Raw genomic sequence first — 22,606 nt, forward strand, 5'->3', positions numbered from 1 at the left:
CCTGAGCCGAAGGCAGTCGCTTAACCAACTGAGCCACCCAGGCGCCCAGAGGGAGAGAATCTTAAGCAGGCTCTACACCCAGGGTGGAGATCATGACCTGAGCCAAGATCAGGCTGAAAATTATTAACATTTTCTGAAACGATGACTGAAGATTTTAGCAGTCAAAATATTTTAGACTATATCTGTTGAAATGGTTTAAAATTCAAAGCCCTTAAACACAAGTACAAAAATAACTCTTTTTAGAATCCCTTACCTGAGCCTGGTAATTCCTGGAAAAACCTGAACACCACTACTGGAGAGCTGAGCTCATCTTCCACCTGAAAAATCAATCTGATATTACCAAGTAACATTAAACCCCAACACCTGCAAAATAAAACAGTGAGTTTGGAAAAACAGGCTAGAGATAAGCATATTTTCTTAATAAACACGTAAAACTCAAAGGTTAATTTCACTTGCTACAGAAACAACAATCAAGGGTTTAGTAAAATTCCTAGAAATAATTCTAAGCTGGTTCTAAGAATACACTGCTGAATTAGAACATCTGACACTGGCACGCTGAAATTAAAGCAGGAGGAAACTATAATGATAATAAACATAAGTGTGCCATTAAAGATCAAAGGAGGCAAGGAAAAAGTATAACCAGAATCAGTGTTGGGAGAGCTGAAGCTTTCAAGAATCTAGAAATTATGCTAACTCAAGCAGGACTGACTGCAACTTTTTTTTAAGATTTTAGAGAGAAAGCCGGGGGGGGGGGCGGTGTTGGGGAGGTGGGGAGAATACGCTCCATGCCCAGCGTGGAGCCCGACATGGGGCTCGATCTCAACGACTCTTGAGATCATGACCTGAGCCAAAACCAAGAGTTGGGACACTTAACCGACTGAGCCACCCAGGTGCCCCTGACTACAACATATTTTATATTCACAGACATAGTATTCTCACTTTGTAAAACTCTCAGAACAGGATGTAAGTCCTGCTGGCAAGAAGATAAACACAGTCTAGAGCTTCTGAAGCTTCATATTTTCTCAATCACTGAAATGGTCCTTATATTCGGGACAGGGGTCAGATGACTAACTTCATTAATGGATTTCATTACAGACAAAAACATTCACTGCATTAAGATAAGCCAGCATGAAGTTCATGCTCACCATTGAACAAACACACAGCTGGCCCTCAGCTCCACCACAGGGTCAGGATACAAAGGGAACAGCAATGCCCTTGACAGAATATGACACACAGGGACAGAGGATCTCTGAGCATTCAACAATTCTGGTCATAAAACCTATTTTCCAGGGCGCCTGGGTGGCTCAGTCGGTTAAGCGTCTGCCTTTGGATGTGATTCGGATCAAGCAAGATGTGTATCCAATCTACCAACTTACTGAGCTGATTCCTGTGCTCACCTATCATCTCCTCTGACTTTCACATAAACAAATAAATCTATTAATACTTTTAAAGCTGGAGGGGCTTAATATCTAAATAGAATAGAGTAAACCCAAGAAAGAAACAGAAACAAAAGCAACAAAATTCTACAGCCATTCCCCCATCCTCACTTCGGATAAGTCAGGATGATTTGAGTGCTGAGATTTCTATATATAGTTTAATACAGTCTTTGGTTTCCTATTTCTTTGAGCTTGGTGGTCTCAAATGTCAGTGTATGAGAAATACTGTCCAGGGTTATGTACACAGAATTCTGCTTCTAGCACATGGCAGACTGAAATGCTGGATTAAATACCCTGATAACCAAAAAAACTTTTAAACCACGGCTAGGCTCACAAAAACAGTAAATCTAGAAAGAAGAGAAAGCAAAGAATATTGTTGGCTGAGCAGAGGCTGCAGGAAGGGGAGCAGGTACGGGAATCTGGCTTTAACATCCAGAGTCTTCAGGCCCATGTGCGGATGGCAGTAGAGGGCACATAAATCCGGGACCCTTGAAGGATGCTCCAGGTGAAAAGAGGGAGAGAAAAACTCCACCCGCTGACCAGCAAGAGGGTTTACCGCCACTTGAGGCTCTGTCTACAGAGGGAGAAAAAAATTCTCTCATGAGAGAGCAAAGCATCAGGTAGGTGTGCACCACAGAGGCCTTGATGTCCCATGTGGCGCAGGAGTCCTGGAGCTGTGGAACTGACGGACAGACCTGGGCCAGTCACACAGGCAAAAACATCTAGTTCTCAGTGACAAGTTATGACACACCCACACAGGCAGGAGTCGGCAGACACCGTCCAGGGGTGATCCAAGAACTGAAATAATAAAGCAACAATCAGAAATTCAGAAATAGACGGTAGCAACCATTCTCAAATAGAAAAATGAAGACCAGGAACAATTAAAAAAAAAAAAAGATGACTGAAAAGGAGGCACCGACTTGAATAAGAACTAGAAAGAACATGCTGGAAGGCAGAAGAAGTCATGGAAAGTAAAAGCCCAGCGAATGGCTGACGCAGATGCCAGGCAGCTCAGGAGCAAAGAAAGGCCTGGAGAAGCTCATGAGGCAGCGGCAAAGAGGCGGCGCTGGGACGTGTCAGAGGGGCGCATGGCACACGGAGCGGCGAGGTTCACTACGCTGCCAACTCAAGGTCCAGAGGTAAGACCGGAGAAAGAGGTCATATTTGCAAAAACAAACTTGACAAAATTGATCAGGAAAAAAAAAAAAAAAAAGAACCCTCAAGTTTAATAAGCACAAGTCCCAAGCAGGAGTTTTAGAAAATCTGAGGATTTTCGACCACGGTCAAAGGAGCAGGACCCTAAGGACGGAGACGATCTTTTTTTTTTTTTTTTTAAAGATTTTATTTATTTATTTGACAGAGAGAGAGATAGCGAGAGCAGGAACACAAGCAGGGGGAGTGTGAGAGGGAGAAGCAGGCTTCCCGCGGAGCAGGGAGCCCGATGCGAGGCTCGATCCCAGGACCCTGGGATCATGACCTGAGCCGAGCCGAAGGCAGACGCTTAACGACTGAGCCACCCAGGCGCCCCCCTAAGGACGGAGACGATCTTAAAGGCCAGCAGAGATGTAAACGGTGCATGGGGGCATTCTGCGGTTTTCAGGGGTAATAAGGGTGAAATATCAGACTCCCCCCCGTAGGTGCCAAGGTTAGAACGAGGCCCACGGGCCCAGGAGAGGCAGGCAGGCAGCCCACGACTCGGCTGCTGGGAAGACGGGCACCAGCCCACGGACCCAGCAGCTGCCCCAGGCCTCCCGGCAGCGGGAAGAGGCCCTGGGCTGCTGAGCCTGGGAAGCACGTCTGTGCTGCAGACACAGCTCGTCTCCAACGCCCTGGCTTCAAGTCCTGGCCCTGCCGCCTACTATGATGGGACTCGGGACACGTGACCACAGCGAAGAGAGACGAAGTAACATCACTCCACCGCAGTGACGTCCCGTGATGACTCAATGACTGGGGATCTGTGGGAACACCACACAAAAACTGTGGCAAGAGCAAAAGCCATTTAATAATGACCAGGATTTTGTGATGCCCTACAATCTTCACTTTGCTTTTTCATACATTATCTGATCTGCCCTTTGTAACAAGTCCCTGAAGCAGGACAAATACTAAGTTCTCCTGAAAACCGACCGGGGACAGAACGGCCCACTGGTTCAGAACACAGGCCAGCTCCACCGCGTCCTACAGCCACGTGGCCCAAGCAAATCACTGACCTGCTCTGGGCCTGATTCCTCACCAGGAAGGAGGAGACAGCCACTGCGACCAACTCACAGATAGATTTATTCATTCACACTTAAATGCCTACTCTAGGCCAAATAATAAACTTGGCACACTATGAAAAAACCAAAAGACAAAAGTCCCTGCCTTTACAAAGCGTCTACAAAGAAAAACAGACAAGGAACACACACACGGTCTCAGGTAGTAAGAACTGCAATGAAGGACACACCCAGGGGACAGAGTGATGGACAGTGGCAAGGCTGGCTCACATAAGACAGCCAGGCAAGGCCTCTCTGAAGACATGATATTTGGTGGGGTTTTTTTTTTTTAAGATTTATTTATTTATTTGAGAGAGACCGTGTGAGTGAGCAGAGGAGGGGCAGAGGAGGGGCAGAGGGAGAGGAAGAGAGAGAATCCTCAAGCAGACTTCCTGCTGAGCAGGGAGCCCGATGCGGGGCTTGATCCCAGGACCCTGAGATCATGACCTAAGCTGAAATCAAAAGTCGGATGCTCAGCCGACTGAGCCACCCAGGCACCCCTGAAGACATGATATTTGAACTAAGATCTGAAGGGTAAGAAACGAGTCTTGAAAAGAATGGAAAGGAACAGTGCTTCCAGCTAGAAGGAAGAGCACACACGCAGGGGACTACGGTGAGGGGTAAATGAGAGAACCCCCGTGCTCAGCGCTGTGCACGGCACACGGCATGCATCTCACACCCGGCAGCTGTGATGAGGGCTGTTACCGAAGCCTCAGTGCTGCACGGGGTTGGCCAGTGGTTGTACCTTTTCCGAGAAGAGCATCCACTGGAGGGAGGGATGGAGCAGGGTTCCCTGGCCTTACACAGATGCCCCAAACCCACTGGTGATTAACCAGCACCAGCAGAATCTCCCAGCTTGGAGGAGGAGGAGGGAGAGAGGATATGAGAGCCTGAGTGGGCTCAGCAAGGGAGGGACAGAAAGTCCACTGGCCCAGCACTGCCTTGATTCCTGCCATCTTGCTCATGCTAGTCCATAGTCTGGCTTCTCTGTTTACTAAAGGAGTCCAACCAACATACCTTCACTGACAACTGAGCTCACAGGCTTAGGCAGTTAAGAGAATGACTCAATGTCACAGGACCTCGGTGGTATGGCTGAAATGAGAACCCAGGTCTCCTGAGTTAACATGCATCCCTCTGCTTCTCCAATGGGCCACTCTCCTCTTCCAAACTAGAACTTGGGTCATCTCAGGTCAACTGAATAGGCTCCAAGCTCCTACTCTGAAGGCAACGCCGAGCAGCCCCCCTCTCAGGCCCTTAAAGCGAACTGTGTACTAAAATGGAAATAAACACTATTAATTTGAACCCCAAATTAACTCACGTATTAGTTTTGCACTTAACTGGGTCCTGCAGCACCCAGTGACCCTGTTTAAATTAGAATCTGACCTATATTTTCTGAAATTCTAAAATACAATGAAGCAAAACATGAAAACATTCAAGCCTGAACTGATACTTGGTTATTAGCCCTGCTAAATCCTCATCTCCTTGTCTGGTAATTACCCCTAAACAGCACTCTCCGATAGAGTTTGGCATCTTTTAGGGAGATACCAGGGGAAGACAAGAGCAAGGTCACGTGCTTATCTTTTCCTTACTCCTCACTCTGTGCAAATGAAAACTCTAGTGTCAGAAGATTTCAGAAAAAGTCATCCAAAACATTGTGAGAGACAAAATGACTTTTCATATCAGGAAGATGGGTGTTTTAAAATCACTGGTCAGGTGGTCAACAGTGTTTGTGCATTTCTAAATTTTAACAGAATAAAACTACAAATGATTATATGAAAAGCACCAAAGGGGTTCAGCAAATGGTACAAATTTCTGGGGTTTGTGCTTTCTGTAGAGTTAGGTCATTAGGATGTGCATGATTCTCTTCCAAAGAATGTGGGTTTTACTAGAATTGTCACAATTACACTGAAATGCATCAAATCTGGAGATCATTCTAACTTGAACTTAAGCTATTTACTTCAAAAACAGATCAAATTATATACCGTACCAAGATTTTGATGTGGTTCACTTTCTTCAGACTTTCTTGTAACCGTTGACTCTGCGAAAGACAAACAACAGCTTATGATTACCATAATTTCATTAAATTATATGTATTTAATAATTACTTATTATAATTTCCCTAGATCAACATAACATATTAAGAAATGGTTTTTAGGAGGGTCTTTGCAGGCCTGCAAACAAGGATCTCAGGCAGATAAAGCCATCTGTCACTTGGTGGCTCCTGAGGTAGGCTGCCAATTCTTGCTTTTCAACTACTGCAAACATTCCCCGATCTCTCGGTTGCAAGTTACATGCAGTGCTTCCAGAAAGGCTTTTTCTAATAAGACATATGTGAATTTGTCATACTAGCAACATAAGTCATTCATTCTTTCAAAACCTACTCAGTACATGGCCACAAATGCAAAAACAAACTACTATACCAAACTAAAAAGCTTCCGCACAGCAAAGGAAACCACCATCAAAATGAAAAGTCAGCCTACTGAATGGGAGGAGATATCTGCAAACAATTTACCTGACAAGGAGTTAATGTCCAAAATATATACAACTCCTACAACTCAAGAGCAAAAAACCAAAATCTGATTAAACAATGAGAAGATCTGAATAGAGATTTTTTTTCCAAAGAAGACATCCAAATGGCCAAGAGAATCATGAAGAGATGCTCGGTATCACTCATCGTCAGGGAAATGCAAATCAAAACCACAATGAGATATCACCTCACACCTGTCAGAATGGCTAGTATCAAAGAGAAAAGAAATAATAAACGTGGGCAAGAATGTGGAGAAAAGGGAACCCCGGAGCACTATTGGTAGGAAAGCAAACTGGCATAGCCCCTATGGAAAGAGTATGGAGGTTCCTCAAAAATTTAAAAATAGAACCACCTTATGATTCAGCAATTCCACTTCTGGGTATTTATCCAAACAAAGCAAAAACACCAATTTGAAAAGATATCTGCACCCCCTCCCCCATGTTCACTACAGCATTATTTACAATAGCCAAGATGTAGAAACAACCTGAGTGTCCATCAATGGATGGATGAATAAAGAAAATGTCGTATGTAATATACATACACAAGGAAGCATTATTCACCATAAAAAAGAATGAAATCTTGCCATTTGTGACAACATGAATGGACCTTCAGGACATTATGCTAACTGAAATAATTCAGAAAGAGAGAGACAAATAGTGTATGATATCACTTATATGTGGAATCTAAAACAAAACAAAAAACCCCACAGGCTCATAAATCCAGAGAACAGACTGGTGGCTGCCAGAGGCAGGGGGTGGGAACTGGGGCAAATGGGTAAAGGTGGCTTAAAGATACAAATTTCCAGTTGTAAAATAAGTAAGTCACAGGGATGTCATGTTCAGCGTGGTGACTATAGTTCATAACACTATATTGCATATCTGAAAATTGCTAAGAGTAAATCTTAAAAGTCCTCATCAGAAGAGAAAATAATTCTGTAACAGTGTATGGTGACATGTGTTAACTGGATTTGTAACTGTGGTGATTATTTCCCAATATACACAAATATTGACTCATCATGTTGTACACCCAAAACTGATATAATGTTATATGCCAATTATAGCTCAAAAAACCCCACAGAACTGAGTGCAAATGTGCCCAAGACACAGAACCTGATACTGGGGAAGGAAGAGCAAAGATAAATGAGCTGTTCAGAGCACATGGTCTGGAATAAGCACATCTGAGTTCAAAATCTCACCTGTGGGACAAGGAGTAAGTCCATCTGCCACTTACTAGCTATGACCTTGGACACCTTATTCAGCCTCTCTGCGCTTCAGGTCCCTCGATGATAAAATGAGGAGAGTAGCTATCTGAAAGGGTTGTTGTGTCAGGTGCCTAGAAACAGTCTCCAGAACACCGTGTGCATCACGTCTGTGTGATGACCTACCTACTGCCTCATCGTTCTATAGTCGTTGTTGTTTTTAAAGATTTTATTTATTTGACAGAGACACAGCAAAAGAGGGAACATAAGCAGGGGGAGTGGGAGAGGGAGAAGCAGGCTTCCTGCTGAGCAGGAGCCCGATGCGGGGCTCGATCCCAGGACCCTGGGATCATGACCTGAGCCGAAGGCAGACACTTAATGACTGAGCCACCCAGGCACCCCTCATCGTTCTATTGTTATCTCAATCCAAGGTCTCTCATTATTGATGTGGCGATAAAAGAGCATCTACGTTATGGGGTTGGGGTTCATTCACTCTGCAGTTATTTACTGAGTGTCAGACACTGGAAAACCCCTCATGAAAACTACTTCTTAGTATGTTGCTACCAGTGGACTTCATATCCTAGGAAGTGCAAATGAAACCGTGCATGCACAGTGCGCGGCATAGTGCTTTGCACTGAGTAAATGCTCACTAACTGCTTCCCAGGAAGATGAGGAGAACAATGATGATGAGGATGATGGGAGGAAGCAGAGGAGGAGGATACAGATTTCTGCCCCCACAGATGGACTAGGAGGCATGAACGTACAGATGACCACACGTGCTACATTCCCCGGCAGTTTCCCACATGCTGGGAGCAGCGCGGAGTCAGCGACAGGCCATCAGACGTGGTCAGCAGGCCTGTGACCAGCTACAGTGTTTGCTTGCAGGAAGACAGAGCTGCAGTGACCTCCAGAGTTTGGTAGTTAACGTCTCATTATTTTCCAGTGCTCTGTAAGCCAAAGGGAATTGCAGAGCCCTCCCCTGATGCCCAGACCTTCCCCAAAGTGACTAAGTTACCATGGCAATAAAGGTCTCCCCTTCTGAACAACCAAACCTCAAGACGTGAGCTGACAGTCCAGTGACAAAATTTTTTTAAAGATGTGCTTTTGTAAACCTAATGAACACAAATCTTGAAATTATCTCATGTAAAAATCAAACTACTTCATTTACAGCGTTTCTGCTGCATGAGAAAGGAGTCTCAGGATGAACGATCCTGACATTACAAACCCAAAGATAGCTGCTACGGTGACACAAAGATACGAATTTCCCCTAAACATAAAAATGACACGTGAGGAAGTACTGATTCCACAGAACACATTTAAAACAAAGATTTATTTTTAAATCCATCTGCATGTGATCAAGCACTACTGTGAGAGCCTCACACGTATGCGCTCATTCAGTCCTCCTAACAATCTCTTATTACATCACCCCCGTCTACCACGTAAGCCAACAGACTTAGAGAGGAGTCGGCAAGCTTTCAGACTCAGCTCAAACTGCATAAACATGACTTTCTTTGCTTTCTAAACTAGAGCATAATGACACATTTTCACAAGAACGCCTCATACAGAAGGAGAATTATAGAACTGTCCCTAGAGCCTTGCCATTTGGGAGCCCAAGCCAGCTGGTATTAAAAACACGCAGCCCATCCATCATCAACCCCCAGTGGCCATATTTCCTTCCCCCTCAAGAGACAGCCAGTCAGGGGCCACATTTACCTCCCGCCCCCTTTTGCTTCTTTCACTCCTTGGCTCTCATCTTGTGACTTCTTTTCTCATCCTATGCTGACATGGGCATTCATCTAATCTCATTTCATGTGGCCACAATTGTTGGGACACCCCAGCAGTCCCTCCCAGAACTCCACAGGAAATGTACGCATGCAATCTGCTTGCTTATGAGAAGCCAAATCCAGACAAGAAGATCATGGATGGTGGGTGAGGCAATGAGGCAGTTTTCCGTCGCTGCTTTTGCCACAGAGTACTGGTGGCTCATTTATTTACTATTTTTATTTTTGTAAAGATTATTTATTTGACACAGAGAGACACAGCCTGAGAGGGAACACAAGCAGGGGGACTGGGAGAGGGAGAAGCAGACTCCCAGCTGAGCAAGGAGCCCGATGCAGGGCTCTATCCCAGGACCCTGGGACCATGACCTGAGCCGAAGGCAGACACTTAACGACTGAGCCACCCAGGCGCCCCTGGTGGCTCATTTAAACTTGAGGTTTCTACTCACCAGTTGGCAGGCATGCTTAATCCTCTCCACAATCCCATCGAGGCCCAAGTACTGTAAAGACAACCACAGTGGCAGGGCACGGAGTTTGTCTGCTGGCTTGTTTGATGTAAGACCGGCAACTAAAGTCTAAAAAAAGCCAATATGGTTTTAGCGATCAAAGCCAGTGAAGACACACAGCAGAATTACCTAGTTACCATTTTCCTCTGCACTTAGTATGGTTCAGATGCTATGCCAGGCACTTGGCTTGCCTTATTCATCTGACCATCTAACGGCCCCATGAGGCAAGTATTCTAGACAACCTAGGTCAGAGAACTTGCTTTCAAGGGCTCACGGCTCAGGTGTGGCAAAGCCAGGATGAGAATCCAGATGGGTCGTGTCCCAGAGCCAGAACTCTCAGGCACTCAAGAGGAAGCCCCTTCCAAGGCTGTTCTGAGTATCCTCAAACACCTGGCCATTATCGGCTGAGCAATACATTAACTGTTTTAGTAAGAATCACTTAAAGCTTATTTTGCATAGGCCTATCACTAACTGATCTACTCTTAAGAACCACTTCTTAGAAAAAATACGTTACAACCTTCTAGACAATGGGGATCAAGAGCTTTAACTACTTTTAATAGTAACATCACTTCTGGGGACATATTCTAAGGACATAATTTGAAATACAGAAAGATGCTCATTATTTTAGTAACAAAATTTTGAAAACATCTTAAAAGTTGACAAACAGAGAATGATTAAATTGCAGTATTTAAGTAACAGAATATTACGCAGTCATAATGTCATAAGAAGTTCCTCATACACATGGGGGCCTATGAGGAGAATAAATAGAAAAAACGTATACAGTACTGTTTCACTTACGTCAGAAACATTTTTTTGATAAAAAAGTCACAGAAGTGGCATTAAGGAAACTTTCCACTTTTTCCCTATTTTGCTCCCAGACTTGCTAATGATTATTAGCCACTCCCCAGTCCCTCCCAATGAGAGAGTGAGCTTACCAAGGCAGGATCGTCGTGTTTATAAAGGGTGACTGCAGGGACAGCCGGCAAACCCAGCCATGGACCCGGAGTCAGTGTCATGCTGTCACATTTGGTTGCAGCCTACCAGAGAGAAAACAACTTTTTGTTACAGACCATCAGAATACACTAAACCCAACACCCTCCTCCATCCATAAAAACATGAAAAGCCATCAGGGATTGTTTTTGTTTTTTTTAAAGTAGGCTCATGCCCAGCACAGAGCCCAACATGAGGCTTGAACCCACGACCCTGAGATCAAGACTGAAGCCAAAATCAAGAGTTGGATGCTTAACCAACTGAGCCACCCAGGCGCCTCGGGGATTAAGTGATTTTAAATTCCTTCTTAAAAACACAGTATTTAGTAAATCAATCACATACCAGAACTGATGAGGAGACATAACCTAGAGCCAAGGTTGCCAGATTCACACTGGGAAAAAAAACACAAATTATTTATTGCTGCTTATTCACTAAGTTTATACTTAAAAAAAAAAAAAAAAAAAGGCTGTGTTGTTTTAAGCCGACATTTAAATGTCTCTCAGCCGGGTTATAAGTGCTTATATTAAGAGAAAATGCGGCATATACCAATTTCAGCAAAACCCTGAAAATGCGCTTTAATCAAATGTGTTTCAGGGGATGTCACCTACTGATGTAATGTAATGGGTGTCTTGTTTTATATCTTTCATATAAAAGATTTTCTAGTCATCAACTCTTTCCCAGAGGGACAAAATAACCCAGCTCCTATGGCGTGCTGGTGATGGATTCCTGGAGCTGCCCCGTATCCTCCCCTAAGCCCTTCTGGGAAACCACCCCAATCTCGTCCATCAGACCACAGCTTTGGGTGGAGGAGACACCTGCTCCAGAGGTGGGCAAATCACCGAAACTACGGAAGTGTTACATTTCCCTGGCCATGGTGATGGGCTCAGTAAGAGGCTTTTGTTGGGACTTGTGACCCTCAGAACACAAACCTGGAAAGCAAGCTGGAGCCACTGCAACTACTTTGCACCAAAATAGAAAGTCTATCTATAGATGGAGGCACCATAGAGGAAATTAGGCCAAGTGACTGGGGGAGAGGGTGGGGAGAGGAAGATGCTGAGCCCTGGCTGATGCTGTGCCTAAAATAATCCTAACACATCTTTTTAGTTACGTGAGCCAATAAAATCTCTTCTCGCTCACGCCACTTTGGGCTATTTTGTTACCTTTACCATAGAACCCAATGAGCCCTTAGAGACAAACGTTACAACAAAATAAGAGCCTGGATGCCCACTCTTGATGAGCACTGCGTGCAGGCCCAGCACGGAGCCAACCTCACCCTCCACTCACCCCTCCACGTGAAGCCATATGCCATACTGCTCACAGAGTTCTTTCAAACGTCCAATCTTATCTGTGTGCCCTACTGCCGCAGTTCCTAGGATAAAACACACAAAAAAGGATACTAAAAGCAACAAATACTTTCTGAGTCTTTACAGCATGATAAAAGCTTTTAAATACGTTATCTCTAAGAAGGAAGTAACATTCTACCTGTTTTACTGAGATTTTCTATGTGAACTGGCTTAAAATCAACTTTTACAAGTTGGTAATTCAAATTCTTAAGTGTGCATATTCTCCATTTTATGTATGTATGTAAGAAGCAAGCTTGTTAATACTGTTACTTAAAACCTCTATATGCTTTTTTTCCTATATACTTGATGTTCTTTCAGGAGAAATATATTCAAGTCTCTCACTAAGATGGTGGGTTTGTCAACTTATACTTGTATTTTATCAATTTTTCCTCAGGTTTTCCTTTATATTTTTCAGTTACGTTCATCAGCATTCTTAACTACTATGTCTTAGTGGATTATATGAATTTATATAATTAGTGTGGAGTCTACTTATCTCACACTAACATGGCTACAGTACTTTCGTTCTGTCACTATGTGCCCAAGATACCCTTTTCCACACTTGCTTTTTGTCATTTTCTGGGTTTTTATTTAGGTATGTCTATTTTAAGTGTACACAGATAAATTTGCAGGGTTTTTTTTTTAACCCAATACGAGAGGTTCTTTGTTTTAATATGCTAAAGTCAGTTTAAATATACTGAATGCTTTAACCTGTCCCCTTGATGAATCTGTTTACACTACAGGTTGGGTAGGCGGCTCCCTCTTCACAGAGCATGAGTAAAATGGAACTCGTGCATTCTCCCGACCATCCTAAACTTCCAGTTAACAGAATCCCACCTGATAAGGTTGCATACCCTCACCAACTGCCAACAAACACAACCAACGCAAGTGGTTCCTTTGCAGGGTTTAGGTCAATAAATCATTCATAACGGATTTTTGTATATAGAGTGAGGTAAGGGTTAAGGTTCAATTTTTTTTTCCCATGTGGATATCCGCTAGTTCCAAGACCACTGGTGGAAAAGACCCACTTTTCTTCCCTTGAAATACCCTGGCGTCTTTGTAACAAGTCAAGTGACCCTATATATGTGAGTCTATTTCTAAACTCTACTGTCTTCAATTAATCCCACAGTGTTCTGTGGGACAACTTTATATTAAGTCTAAAAGCCAGATAGCCTAAGTCTTTGAATTTTGTTCTTTTTCATAATTATTTTGGCTATCCGTCACATCCTCTGTATTTCCATATAAATTTTAAAATCAGCTTATCAGCTTCTGTAAGAAATTGTAGCCTGCTGAAATTTTGACAGGGGCTGATCTGTACAATCTACAGATTAATTTGGGGAAATTAGACTTCATAATATTGAGTCTTTCCACAGGTACATATCCTGTATCATTCCATTCATTTGGGTTTTCTTGAATTTCTCTCAGCAATATTTGTAGTTTTCAGTGTACCAATCTTGCATATATTTTGTTAAATTTATCCATAAAGTTTTCATTTTTTTGATGCTATTATGAATGGCATTTTTAATTCAATTTCAATGGTTCATTGCTGGTATACAGAAATCCTGCAACCCTTGATCAATTTGCTTATTGTTCTAATGGCTTTTCTGTAGTTTCCTTAGGACTTTCTATCTAGATAATCAGGCCATCTGCAAGTAAAGACAGTTAATTCTTTCTAGTATGTGTGTCATGTCATTATTTTTCTTGCCTTATGCACTGTCTGGAGCTCCAAGTGCAATGCTGAATATGATGAGGGAAGCACAGCAGAAAGTGGTTGTTGAACTGCCACGCTCAAGGTGCACATTTAAGTATGACATTTTAAAATTCAATTTAGAAAGGAGGCACACAAAAGAGAGAAGCACTTACAACCTAAATGAGAAAGGACACACATCAACAAAATAACTCCCCAAACAAACCAACAATTAAAGGGAATCTAAGGAGCTAAGTGTAGTATTGTAATTCTCACCATGATGCTGACACAAACCACCTTAAACATGTGGTGCGCAAACATTTTAGACTTTTTTTTTAGGCTAAGTACCTAGTCTTTCTCTCATATGTCTAAAATGCGAGATTCAGTTCATAATACCTACCAGCATTTGCTACAAGCAAAAGGGGCAGTTTTCCGCGTTCTATATCATCTTTAATCAGCTTCTCCAGGAAGGCAACATCCTAGATGAAAAGGCAAACCACAAAAACATGAAGCAACTAGCATAAAAGCTATACAATAAAAAATCAGAACTTTCAAAAGAAGCAGATGACTCTCAAAATTAATCATGCCAATCAGTAAATCAGTTCTTTTCTTTTTTTTTTTTTTTTTTAAAGTAGGCTCCACACACAGTGTGGAGCCCAACACGGGGCTTGAATTCATGACCCTGAGATCAAGACCTGAGCTCAGATCAAAAGTCGGATGCTTAACCAGTTGAGCCATCCAGGTGCCCCTCAATTCTTATTCTTGACCATTTGTCTATTTTCTCTAATCACAGAGATAAAAATCAAATAGTTTCCCTTGAAGACTAACTACAAAAATCAGTTAAATGAGATCAAAGTTAAAAACTGCACATATACAGACAAATATTTCTCTAGTTTTAAATACTTATGTTTAAAAAAATATTCTCTCAATCCACCCCCCCCAAAATAGCCAAAAATTTATCTCTAATATTACTCATTGATGTATCCAAACCAGAAGATCAAACTACCTTGGAAAAAGAAACACGGAACCCTAAAACCTATCCCTTTTGTTTCTGGCTTCAGTATGGGAAGGCTTAACACTTGAATGTCTAAAAATAAGCAGAATAGGGGGAGGGAGGGAAAAATAAAACAAGATGAAATCAGAGAGGGAGACAAACCATAAGAGACTCTTTTTTTTTTTTTTAATTTTTTTTATTCTTATGTTAATCCCCATACATTACATCATTAGTTTTAGATGAAGTGTTCCATGATTCATTGTTTGTGCATAACACCCAGTGCTCCATGCAGAATGTGCCCTCCTCAATACCCACCACCAGGCTAACCCATCCTCCCACCCCCCTCCCCTCTAGAACCCTGTTTGTTTTTCAGAGTCCATCGTCTCTCATGGTTCGTCTACCCCTCCGATTTCCCCCGCTTCATTCTTCCCCTCCCGCTACCTTCTTCTTCTTTTTTTTTTTTTCTTAACATATATTGCATTATTTGTTTCAGAGGTACAGATCTGAGATTCAACAGTCTTGCACAATTCACAGCGCTTACCAGAGCACATACCCTCCCCAGTGTCTATCACCCAGTCACCCCATCCTTCCCACAAGAGACTCTTAATCATAGGAAACAAACTGAAGGTTGCTGGAGGGGAGGTGGGTGGGGAATGGGGTAACTGGGTGATGGGCATTAAGGAGGGCACATGATGTAATGAGCCCTGGATGTTATATAAGACTGAGGAATCACTGAACTCTACCACTGAAACTAATAATACACTATGTTAATTGAATTTAAATTAAAAAAAAAAATTTTTTTTTTAAAGAATTTATTTATTTATTTGACAGAGAGAGACACAGCCTGAGAGGGAACACAAGCAGGGGGAGTGGGAGAGGGAGAAGCAGGCTTCCCGCGGAGCAAGGAGCCCGATATGGGACTCGATCCCAGGACTCTGGAATCATGACCTGAGCCGAAGGCAGACGCTTAACGACTGAGCCACCCAGGCGCCCAAATTAAAAAATTTTTAAAAATTAAGGGAAAAGGGCGCCTGGGTGGCTCAGTTGGTTAAGCGACTGCCTTCGGCTCAGGTCACGATCCTGGAGTCCCGGGATCGAGTCCCGCATCGGGCTCCCTGCTCGGCAGGGAGTCTGCTTCTCCCTCTGACCCTCCTCCCTCTCATGCTCTCTGTCTCTCATTCTCTCTCTCTCACATAAATAAATAAAATCTTTAAAAAAAAAAAAAAAAAAAAAAATTAAGGGAAAAAAGCAGAATCCAATTCCAATCCCACATTTTTAAAATCTGCCATTCACAAAGCCAGACAACGATAACCATTCAAAGGACAAGCTTTAGAAGAAATTTCTGGTGCTTAACTGGACTCCCATGTTTCTACTTAAAGCAGGTGATACAGTAATGACAAGATTCCTTAAGAGGCAGGTGTTTCTGACCTATATGCCAGCCAACCTTCATGGACGTTCAAACCCGTAAGCACATATTATACAATAGGAAGATATAAGCAATAAATGAACAAGCTAATAATTATCTGGAGGCCAGCAAACAGAATTCAGTTGAAAGGAAGACACGGTTTCAAAACACAATTCCGTACTATTTTACAAACCAAAAAGAGAACTCACCATCTGATGCTGGGATCCAAACATAGTGTTACATGGCACACGACACAAGCAGGGGAAGGGCAACCCGAGCTGCAAGAAGAAACATACAATTTCGTAAGAAAGAGCTTTGTCACCATTCATTTATGCCCCCTAAAGAATGTGGCTCTAAGAAAAGTCACAATTACTCTTTTGAAACAATCTCTCCCCTTAGGAACTTTTTTTTTTTAAGATTTTTTTTTTTTTTTTTTTTTGCGAGAGAGAGAATGAGAGACAGAGAGCACGAGAGGGAGGAGGGTCAGAGGGAGAAGCAGACTCCCTGCTGAGCAGGGAGCCCGTGGAACTCTTAATATTATAAACAGATGTTGAAGGACATCTAGAAAGTCAAGTTTAAAAAAAGGGTGTACTTCCAGGAGCGGAGATTCTTTTTTTAAAGATTTTATTTATTTACTTGGGAGAGTGCACACTCGTGAGACAGCACAAGCAGGGGAGGGGCAGAGGGAGAGAGAGAAGCAGGCTCCTGGCTGAGCAAGGAGCCTGATGCAGGGCTCAATCCCAGGACCCCGGGATCATGACCTGAGCCGAAGGCAGATGCTTAACGGACTGAGCTACCCAGGCGCTGAGATTCTTATAAGAAGATACAGACAATGTAATATTCTCTGTGTCAACGAAATGAGTAACTATCAACTCATGTTCTAAATGAGTATCTTTGTTATATTCTAGAATATACCAAAAAATAAACAACACTTTTCCAAACCAAGAAATAACCAAGCTCTAAGCATTTTGGGAGATAATTTAGGATCCTTCCTCCAAGCATTAGTAATAAATAACACCAGCAAAAGGCATTCAAAGAGTAGGATCTCATTTATGGATCCACCCACTCCCTAAGAAGCAATAAATATGGATTAGCAGATGTACATTTCTTAAAAGAAACGAAGTCAGTGTTATGAATGGAGATAGTAATTATCAAATAAATTTTATATTCTTTATTTTTAGCTTCCAAATCCTTGAGGAGTTTATAGTTTTAGAAATTTTTTTTTTTTTTAAAGATTTTATTTATTTATTTGACAGAGAGATAGAGAGAACAGGTAGGCAGAGGCAGGCTCCCCGCCCAGCAGGGAGCCCGATGCGGGGCTCGATCCCGGGGACCCTGGGATCATGACCTGAGCCGAAGGCAGCCGCTTAACTGACTGAGCCACCCAGGCGCCCCGTTTTAGAAATTTTTAAACAGTTGCAGCATAGTGTTCTGGGTAACTAAGACCTGGTAGCACCATTTCAAGACCAAAAATTTAATGAGCACACTTTCTTCCCTTTCTTTTTAAATTATGAAACTGAAGCCCAAGTAAAACACACAATAAAAAATAAAGAAGTTTAAAGTGAAAATGCCGGGGCACGTGGGTGGCTCAGTCATTAAGCATCTGCCTTCGGCTCAGGTCATGATCCCAGAGTCCTGGGATCGAGCCCCACATTGGGCTACCTGCTCGGCGGGAAGCCTGCTTCTCCCTCTCCCACTCTCCCTGCTTGTGTTCCCTCTCTCGCCGTGTCTCTGTCAAATAAATAAATAAAATCTTCAAAAAAATAAAAATAAAAAAATTAAGTGAAAATGCCCTCCCCCCCCATAAGCCATCAAGCCACTACTGTTAAGAGGTTAGTATAAAACCTTCTAAATATTTTCTAAGTATTTATATAAATATTTTTTGGGTATGAAAAACATATACATATACACTTTATTTTTTTTTTTTAAAGCAAGTTCTGTGCCCAACGTGGGGCTTGAATTCACGACCCCGAGATCAAGAGTCGCATGCTCCACTGACTGAGCCAACCAGGCGCCTCACACATAAACACTTTCAAAAACATGAATATGACCATCTTATATATACTATTTTGCCATCTGCCTTTCTCACTTAACAAAATACCTTTATATAGCTTTTTTTTTTTTTTTAAAGATTTTATTTATTTATTTTGAGACAGAGAGAATGAGAGACAGAGAGCATGAGAGGGAGGAGGGTCAGAGGGAGAAGCAGACTCCCTGCCGAGCAGGGAGCCCGATGCGGGACTCGATCCAGGGACTCCAGGATCATGACCTGAGCCGAAGGCAGTCGCTTAACCAACTGAGCCACCCAGGCGCCCCCCCCCCCTTTTTTTTTAAGTAAGTTCTACACTCAGAGTGGGGCTTGAACTCATGACCCTGAGATCAAGAGTTGCATGCTCTTGTGACTGAGCCAGCCAGGTACACCCCCAACCCCATACGGAGTTTGAAGATTGGATTGCTGTCCAAGACAACTTTGGGTCCATAAGAACCTGGCCTGTAGTAGATACTCAGGAAGTAATTTGTTCCAGGTTCCTGTAAGGATATTATAAATCTGCTCATTCTATACACACTCAAAAAGAGGATATAAGGGGTGCCTGGTGGCTCAGTCAATTAAGTATCTGACTCTTGGTTGCAGCTCGGGTCATGATCTCAGGGTGGTGAGATCGAGCCCCGTGTTGGGCTCCGCGCTCAGCATGGAGTCAGTTGTTCCTCTCCCTCTGCTCCTCCCCCTGCTCTCTCATAAATAAGTAAAATCTTAAAAAAAAAACAACAAAAAAAGAGGACAAACTTTCTTGCCACCAGTGACCACAGCTCATTATCAACTTAGGTCCCAGAGTTTCCCCCATGTATCACCCCAGGATTCCTCCATCTTACAAAAGACAAACCCTCCAATCCTATGGGTTTTAAAACAATGTTGGCCAAGAGGCTGAACATTTTTTTGTAGCCCCCTAATTGGGCTACATGTACCATGAAATTGTACATGGTAATGTACATTTTTACAATGTAAAAATGGTAATGTTCTTTGATCTACCAATTCTAGATAGACTCTGAAAATCTATATAATCTAATCTAGAAAGTATTTTCTAAATATAGAAAAAGCTTTACACACAAAGATGTCCAGAATAATCCTATGCAAAGAGCATTACCTGAAAATGGTCAGAGAAAATAAAAGAATGTGAACATTTTAATTGCCCAAAAGGGAAACAGTAGTAAAATACCATACTGTCACTTGAAGGAATATTATGAAGATATTAAAAATAAACTGTACTTGGAGGAACTGTTGATACAGCGTATGTACCTGTTATAACACTAAGTGAAAAAAGCCAGACATAACCATGTAAAAACACATAACCATGTAAAAACTCTTTGATTAAAGTCTGGGGAAAAAAAACGTTGACTGTGGTTGCCTTTGGGCAACTAAAAAAATAAATACACATACACATACACACACATACACACACACACACAGTGCCTGGGAGGCCCAGTCAGTTAAGTGTCCAACTTTTGATTTCAGCTCAGGTCATGATCTCAGGGTTGTGGGACTGAGCCCCATGTCAGGCTCCATGCTGAGTATGGAGCCTACTTAAGATTCCCTCTCTCCCTCTCCCTTTACCCCCGCTTGCGTGTGCGTGCGCTCTCTAATATATATATATTTTTTTTCACACACACATATATATCTGAAAATTAATATACCTTTATATATTTTTTGATAATGACAAAACAAGCATATGTTTCTTTTCATTTGAAAAAAACTGCAGCTAAAGAAATGGGTCTACATACTATAAAGTTTCAGGACAGAACAAAACACAATTGCTTTAAAGTATCCACTGTATACCACATTACCTGATTACAAAGGTACTGGCCCAGGCCAGGCCTAGCAGCAGCACTAAGATATATGACAGGTTTTTTGTTATATAACACATTGAAACCATCCACTACAAAGTCTTCGTAACGAGAATGAATAGCAAGCCTACAAATCTTTGCAAGTCCTTCTCTTTCTTCTTCGTGGAAATAAGCGCAGCCATTTTCATACCTGTTAAGAGACAGCCATATATCAGTATGGTCTTATCTTTGGTTAACTCTGATTTTACAATCCTAATCTTACAATCCTGGAACTAATTATTTTCTTAACCTAGAAACTGTCACCTAGAACAGTCAAAGGAAGATAGGGATCACCCTCATCTTAGATGGCTGACCACACCTTACAGCTGGAGGTTATAAAGAACAGAGGAAGGGTACCTGGGTGGCTCAGTCTTAGCATTTCAGCCCTAAAACATCCGAAGTAAATAAAATTGTCAAAAATGCTAGGCAGCCTAACTTTTGCTTTCACTATTATCTGCCTGGGGCCAATTACTCTTCTTGGTCTGCTTTCTAGAAAAGGAGAGAGAATGTCAATTACAGGTGGTGGAATATTAGAAGAAAATTTCTCCTTTGCAATACAGTTAGGCAAACTTATACTCTTTCCCAACATCTGAAAGCAAGTCTCTCAAGTTAAATCTTACAGGGTTAGGCAAACATTCCTTTTCTTTAAAAGTAACAGCATAAACACAAAAATACCACTGGTCCTATGTCTTCCTTACCTGCTATAATTCCTTAATAATGCCAACATTATCACAGCATAAAGCAAATTTCAATTTCATAACACACACTCAAATTCCTTATGGCAGCATTTCCCTTCTACTAAAGCACAAGCTAGTATTTTGATTAAAAATACTTGCAGCATTTTCCTATTCTATCTTCTATCAACATATGCCAAGCAGGAATCCTAAAAACAAGTAACTCTGACATTATCCAAACTATATGTGCTTATGTTCTTGGCTCTTGACATACTCTTATTCTTTTGCTCATTTAATCCTCGTAACAATACCATAACATAAATATTGTTCTCCCCATTTAACAGATGGGGAAACTGAGATATTCAGAGATTAAGCAACCCTTCAAGAGGAAGGGGAAGAAGCAGACATGAACTTAGGTAGCAAAGCTCCAGAAAACAGTCTGTAGCCAACTCATATATGTCCTTACCTGAAAATTCTGCACAGCCATAACGTAGTGTCTGAAAGTATCCTGGTCATAAGTTTTCTAAGCTTCTCTTTGTCCAGAGTCGAAATATAAGCTCCCAGACTATGCCCCAGCAAAGCTATATGACCTTGTTCTCCAATATTCTGGATTCTGTTAATCAAAATGAATTATAAGAGCATTATTCAAAATACGAATAAAGCAATAAAACAAAACCTAGAGACACAGTATTTTCACAGAAATCTGTCAGACTTGAAATCCACTTAATGGCCTAGAAGGCAAAAATTCAGATAAATGTAAGAAATTTATGTATATAAAGTACTGATAATCCGGGGAACAAAAAGATTTTAAAAATTCAAATCCTAGGAGATAAATACCCTTATTTTTGTTGAATATCTACTAAATATACAAACTGTGAATAATTTTCTCTCATTTTTTTTTGTTTTTAATTAAATGCCAGCCTAAGAACTACGGAGCATAGTGCTGAGGTACACTGGGCAGAAAATAAGTTTTTCAGAGACTCATTAGATGAAGATCAATTCCCCACACTGAACAGCTGTTTATAACAATACAGCAAATTCAAGGGGAACCAGGTATTGTTTTATGCATAATTAAAATGGAAGGACTAATTTCCCTTATAAAGAGTAAATGTAAATTGTAAGAATAGAACCAAAAAATGAGACAGGATACTGGGCAAAGGACATAGTTCATAGTAAAGGAAATATAAACGGGCCTTAAAACACATTAAAAAGACATTTAACGTGATTCATAAGAAAAATGTAAACGAAAATTATGCTGACATATTTCTCACCTTGCAGCTTGGTAACAGCCCTTAGGTCTGCTAGGAGCCTTGCAGGCAAGGTGTGGGCAAAGAGATTTTGTCATGCACTGCTGGTGGGGCTATAAACTGGCATAATTTCACGGAAGGAAATTTGGCAATATCTATCAAAATTACAAATATACAAACTATCTGGCTCAGAAATCCCACTTTTTTTTTTTTTTAAGATTTTATTTATTTATTTGAGACAGAGAATGAGATGAGAGAGCATGAGATGGGGGAGGGTCAGAGGGAGAAGCAGACTCCCTGCTGAGCAGGGAGCCCGATGCGGGACTCGAACCCGGGACTCCAGGATCATGACCTGAGCCGAAGGCAGTGGCCCAACCAACTGAGCCACCCAGGCACCCGAGAAATCCCACTTTTAAGACTTTAATCTCCAGAAACACTTGCTTGTATGATAAATGACACACATACAGAGTTACTGGCGGCAGCAATGTTTGTGACAGTAAACCTGAACAGGAGACATGGTTCATTCATCCAAAGTAAAACTAAACAGCTCTTACAGGTGAAAGCTCCTTGTATACTGATAAATGATGAACTCTTAGACCTAAATGAAAAAAGCAAGGTACAGAACAACATAGAGAGTATTTACATACTGGAGGGAAGGTAGACTTTGCTTATGAACACATACACATAAAGGATCTC

General features: G+C 41.9%; 1 protein-coding gene across 7 annotated transcripts in view; it reads right to left on the minus strand.

Moving 5' to 3' along the window:
* PDXDC1 (pyridoxal dependent decarboxylase domain containing 1) overlaps positions 1-22,606 on the minus strand; it is a 51,520-nt gene that overhangs the window by 10,893 nt on the left and 18,021 nt on the right. For 6 of the 7 annotated variants that reach the window (XM_021697960.1, XM_021697961.2, XM_044915626.1 and 3 more), the window contains 10 exons: positions 21,130-21,276; positions 19,951-20,140; positions 16,320-16,388; positions 14,112-14,190; positions 11,969-12,053; positions 11,027-11,075; positions 10,630-10,731; positions 9,638-9,763; positions 5,673-5,723; positions 254-317 (listed from right to left, as the gene is read on the minus strand). In XM_021697960.1, the coding sequence (XP_021553635.1) occupies positions 254-317; positions 5,673-5,723; positions 9,638-9,763; positions 10,630-10,731; positions 11,027-11,075; positions 11,969-12,053; positions 14,112-14,190; positions 16,320-16,388; positions 19,951-20,140; positions 21,130-21,276 (962 nt within the window). The remainder of the gene's footprint in view (positions 1-253; positions 318-5,672; positions 5,724-9,637; positions 9,764-10,629; positions 10,732-11,026; positions 11,076-11,968; positions 12,054-14,111; positions 14,191-16,319; positions 16,389-19,950; positions 20,141-21,129; positions 21,277-22,606) is intronic. The other variant, XM_044915627.1, reaches the window with a different exon arrangement.

This window comes from Neomonachus schauinslandi, chromosome 5, assembly GCF_002201575.2.
Source record: "Neomonachus schauinslandi chromosome 5, ASM220157v2, whole genome shotgun sequence".
Classification (NCBI taxonomy): Eukaryota; Metazoa; Chordata; class Mammalia; order Carnivora; family Phocidae; genus Neomonachus; species Neomonachus schauinslandi.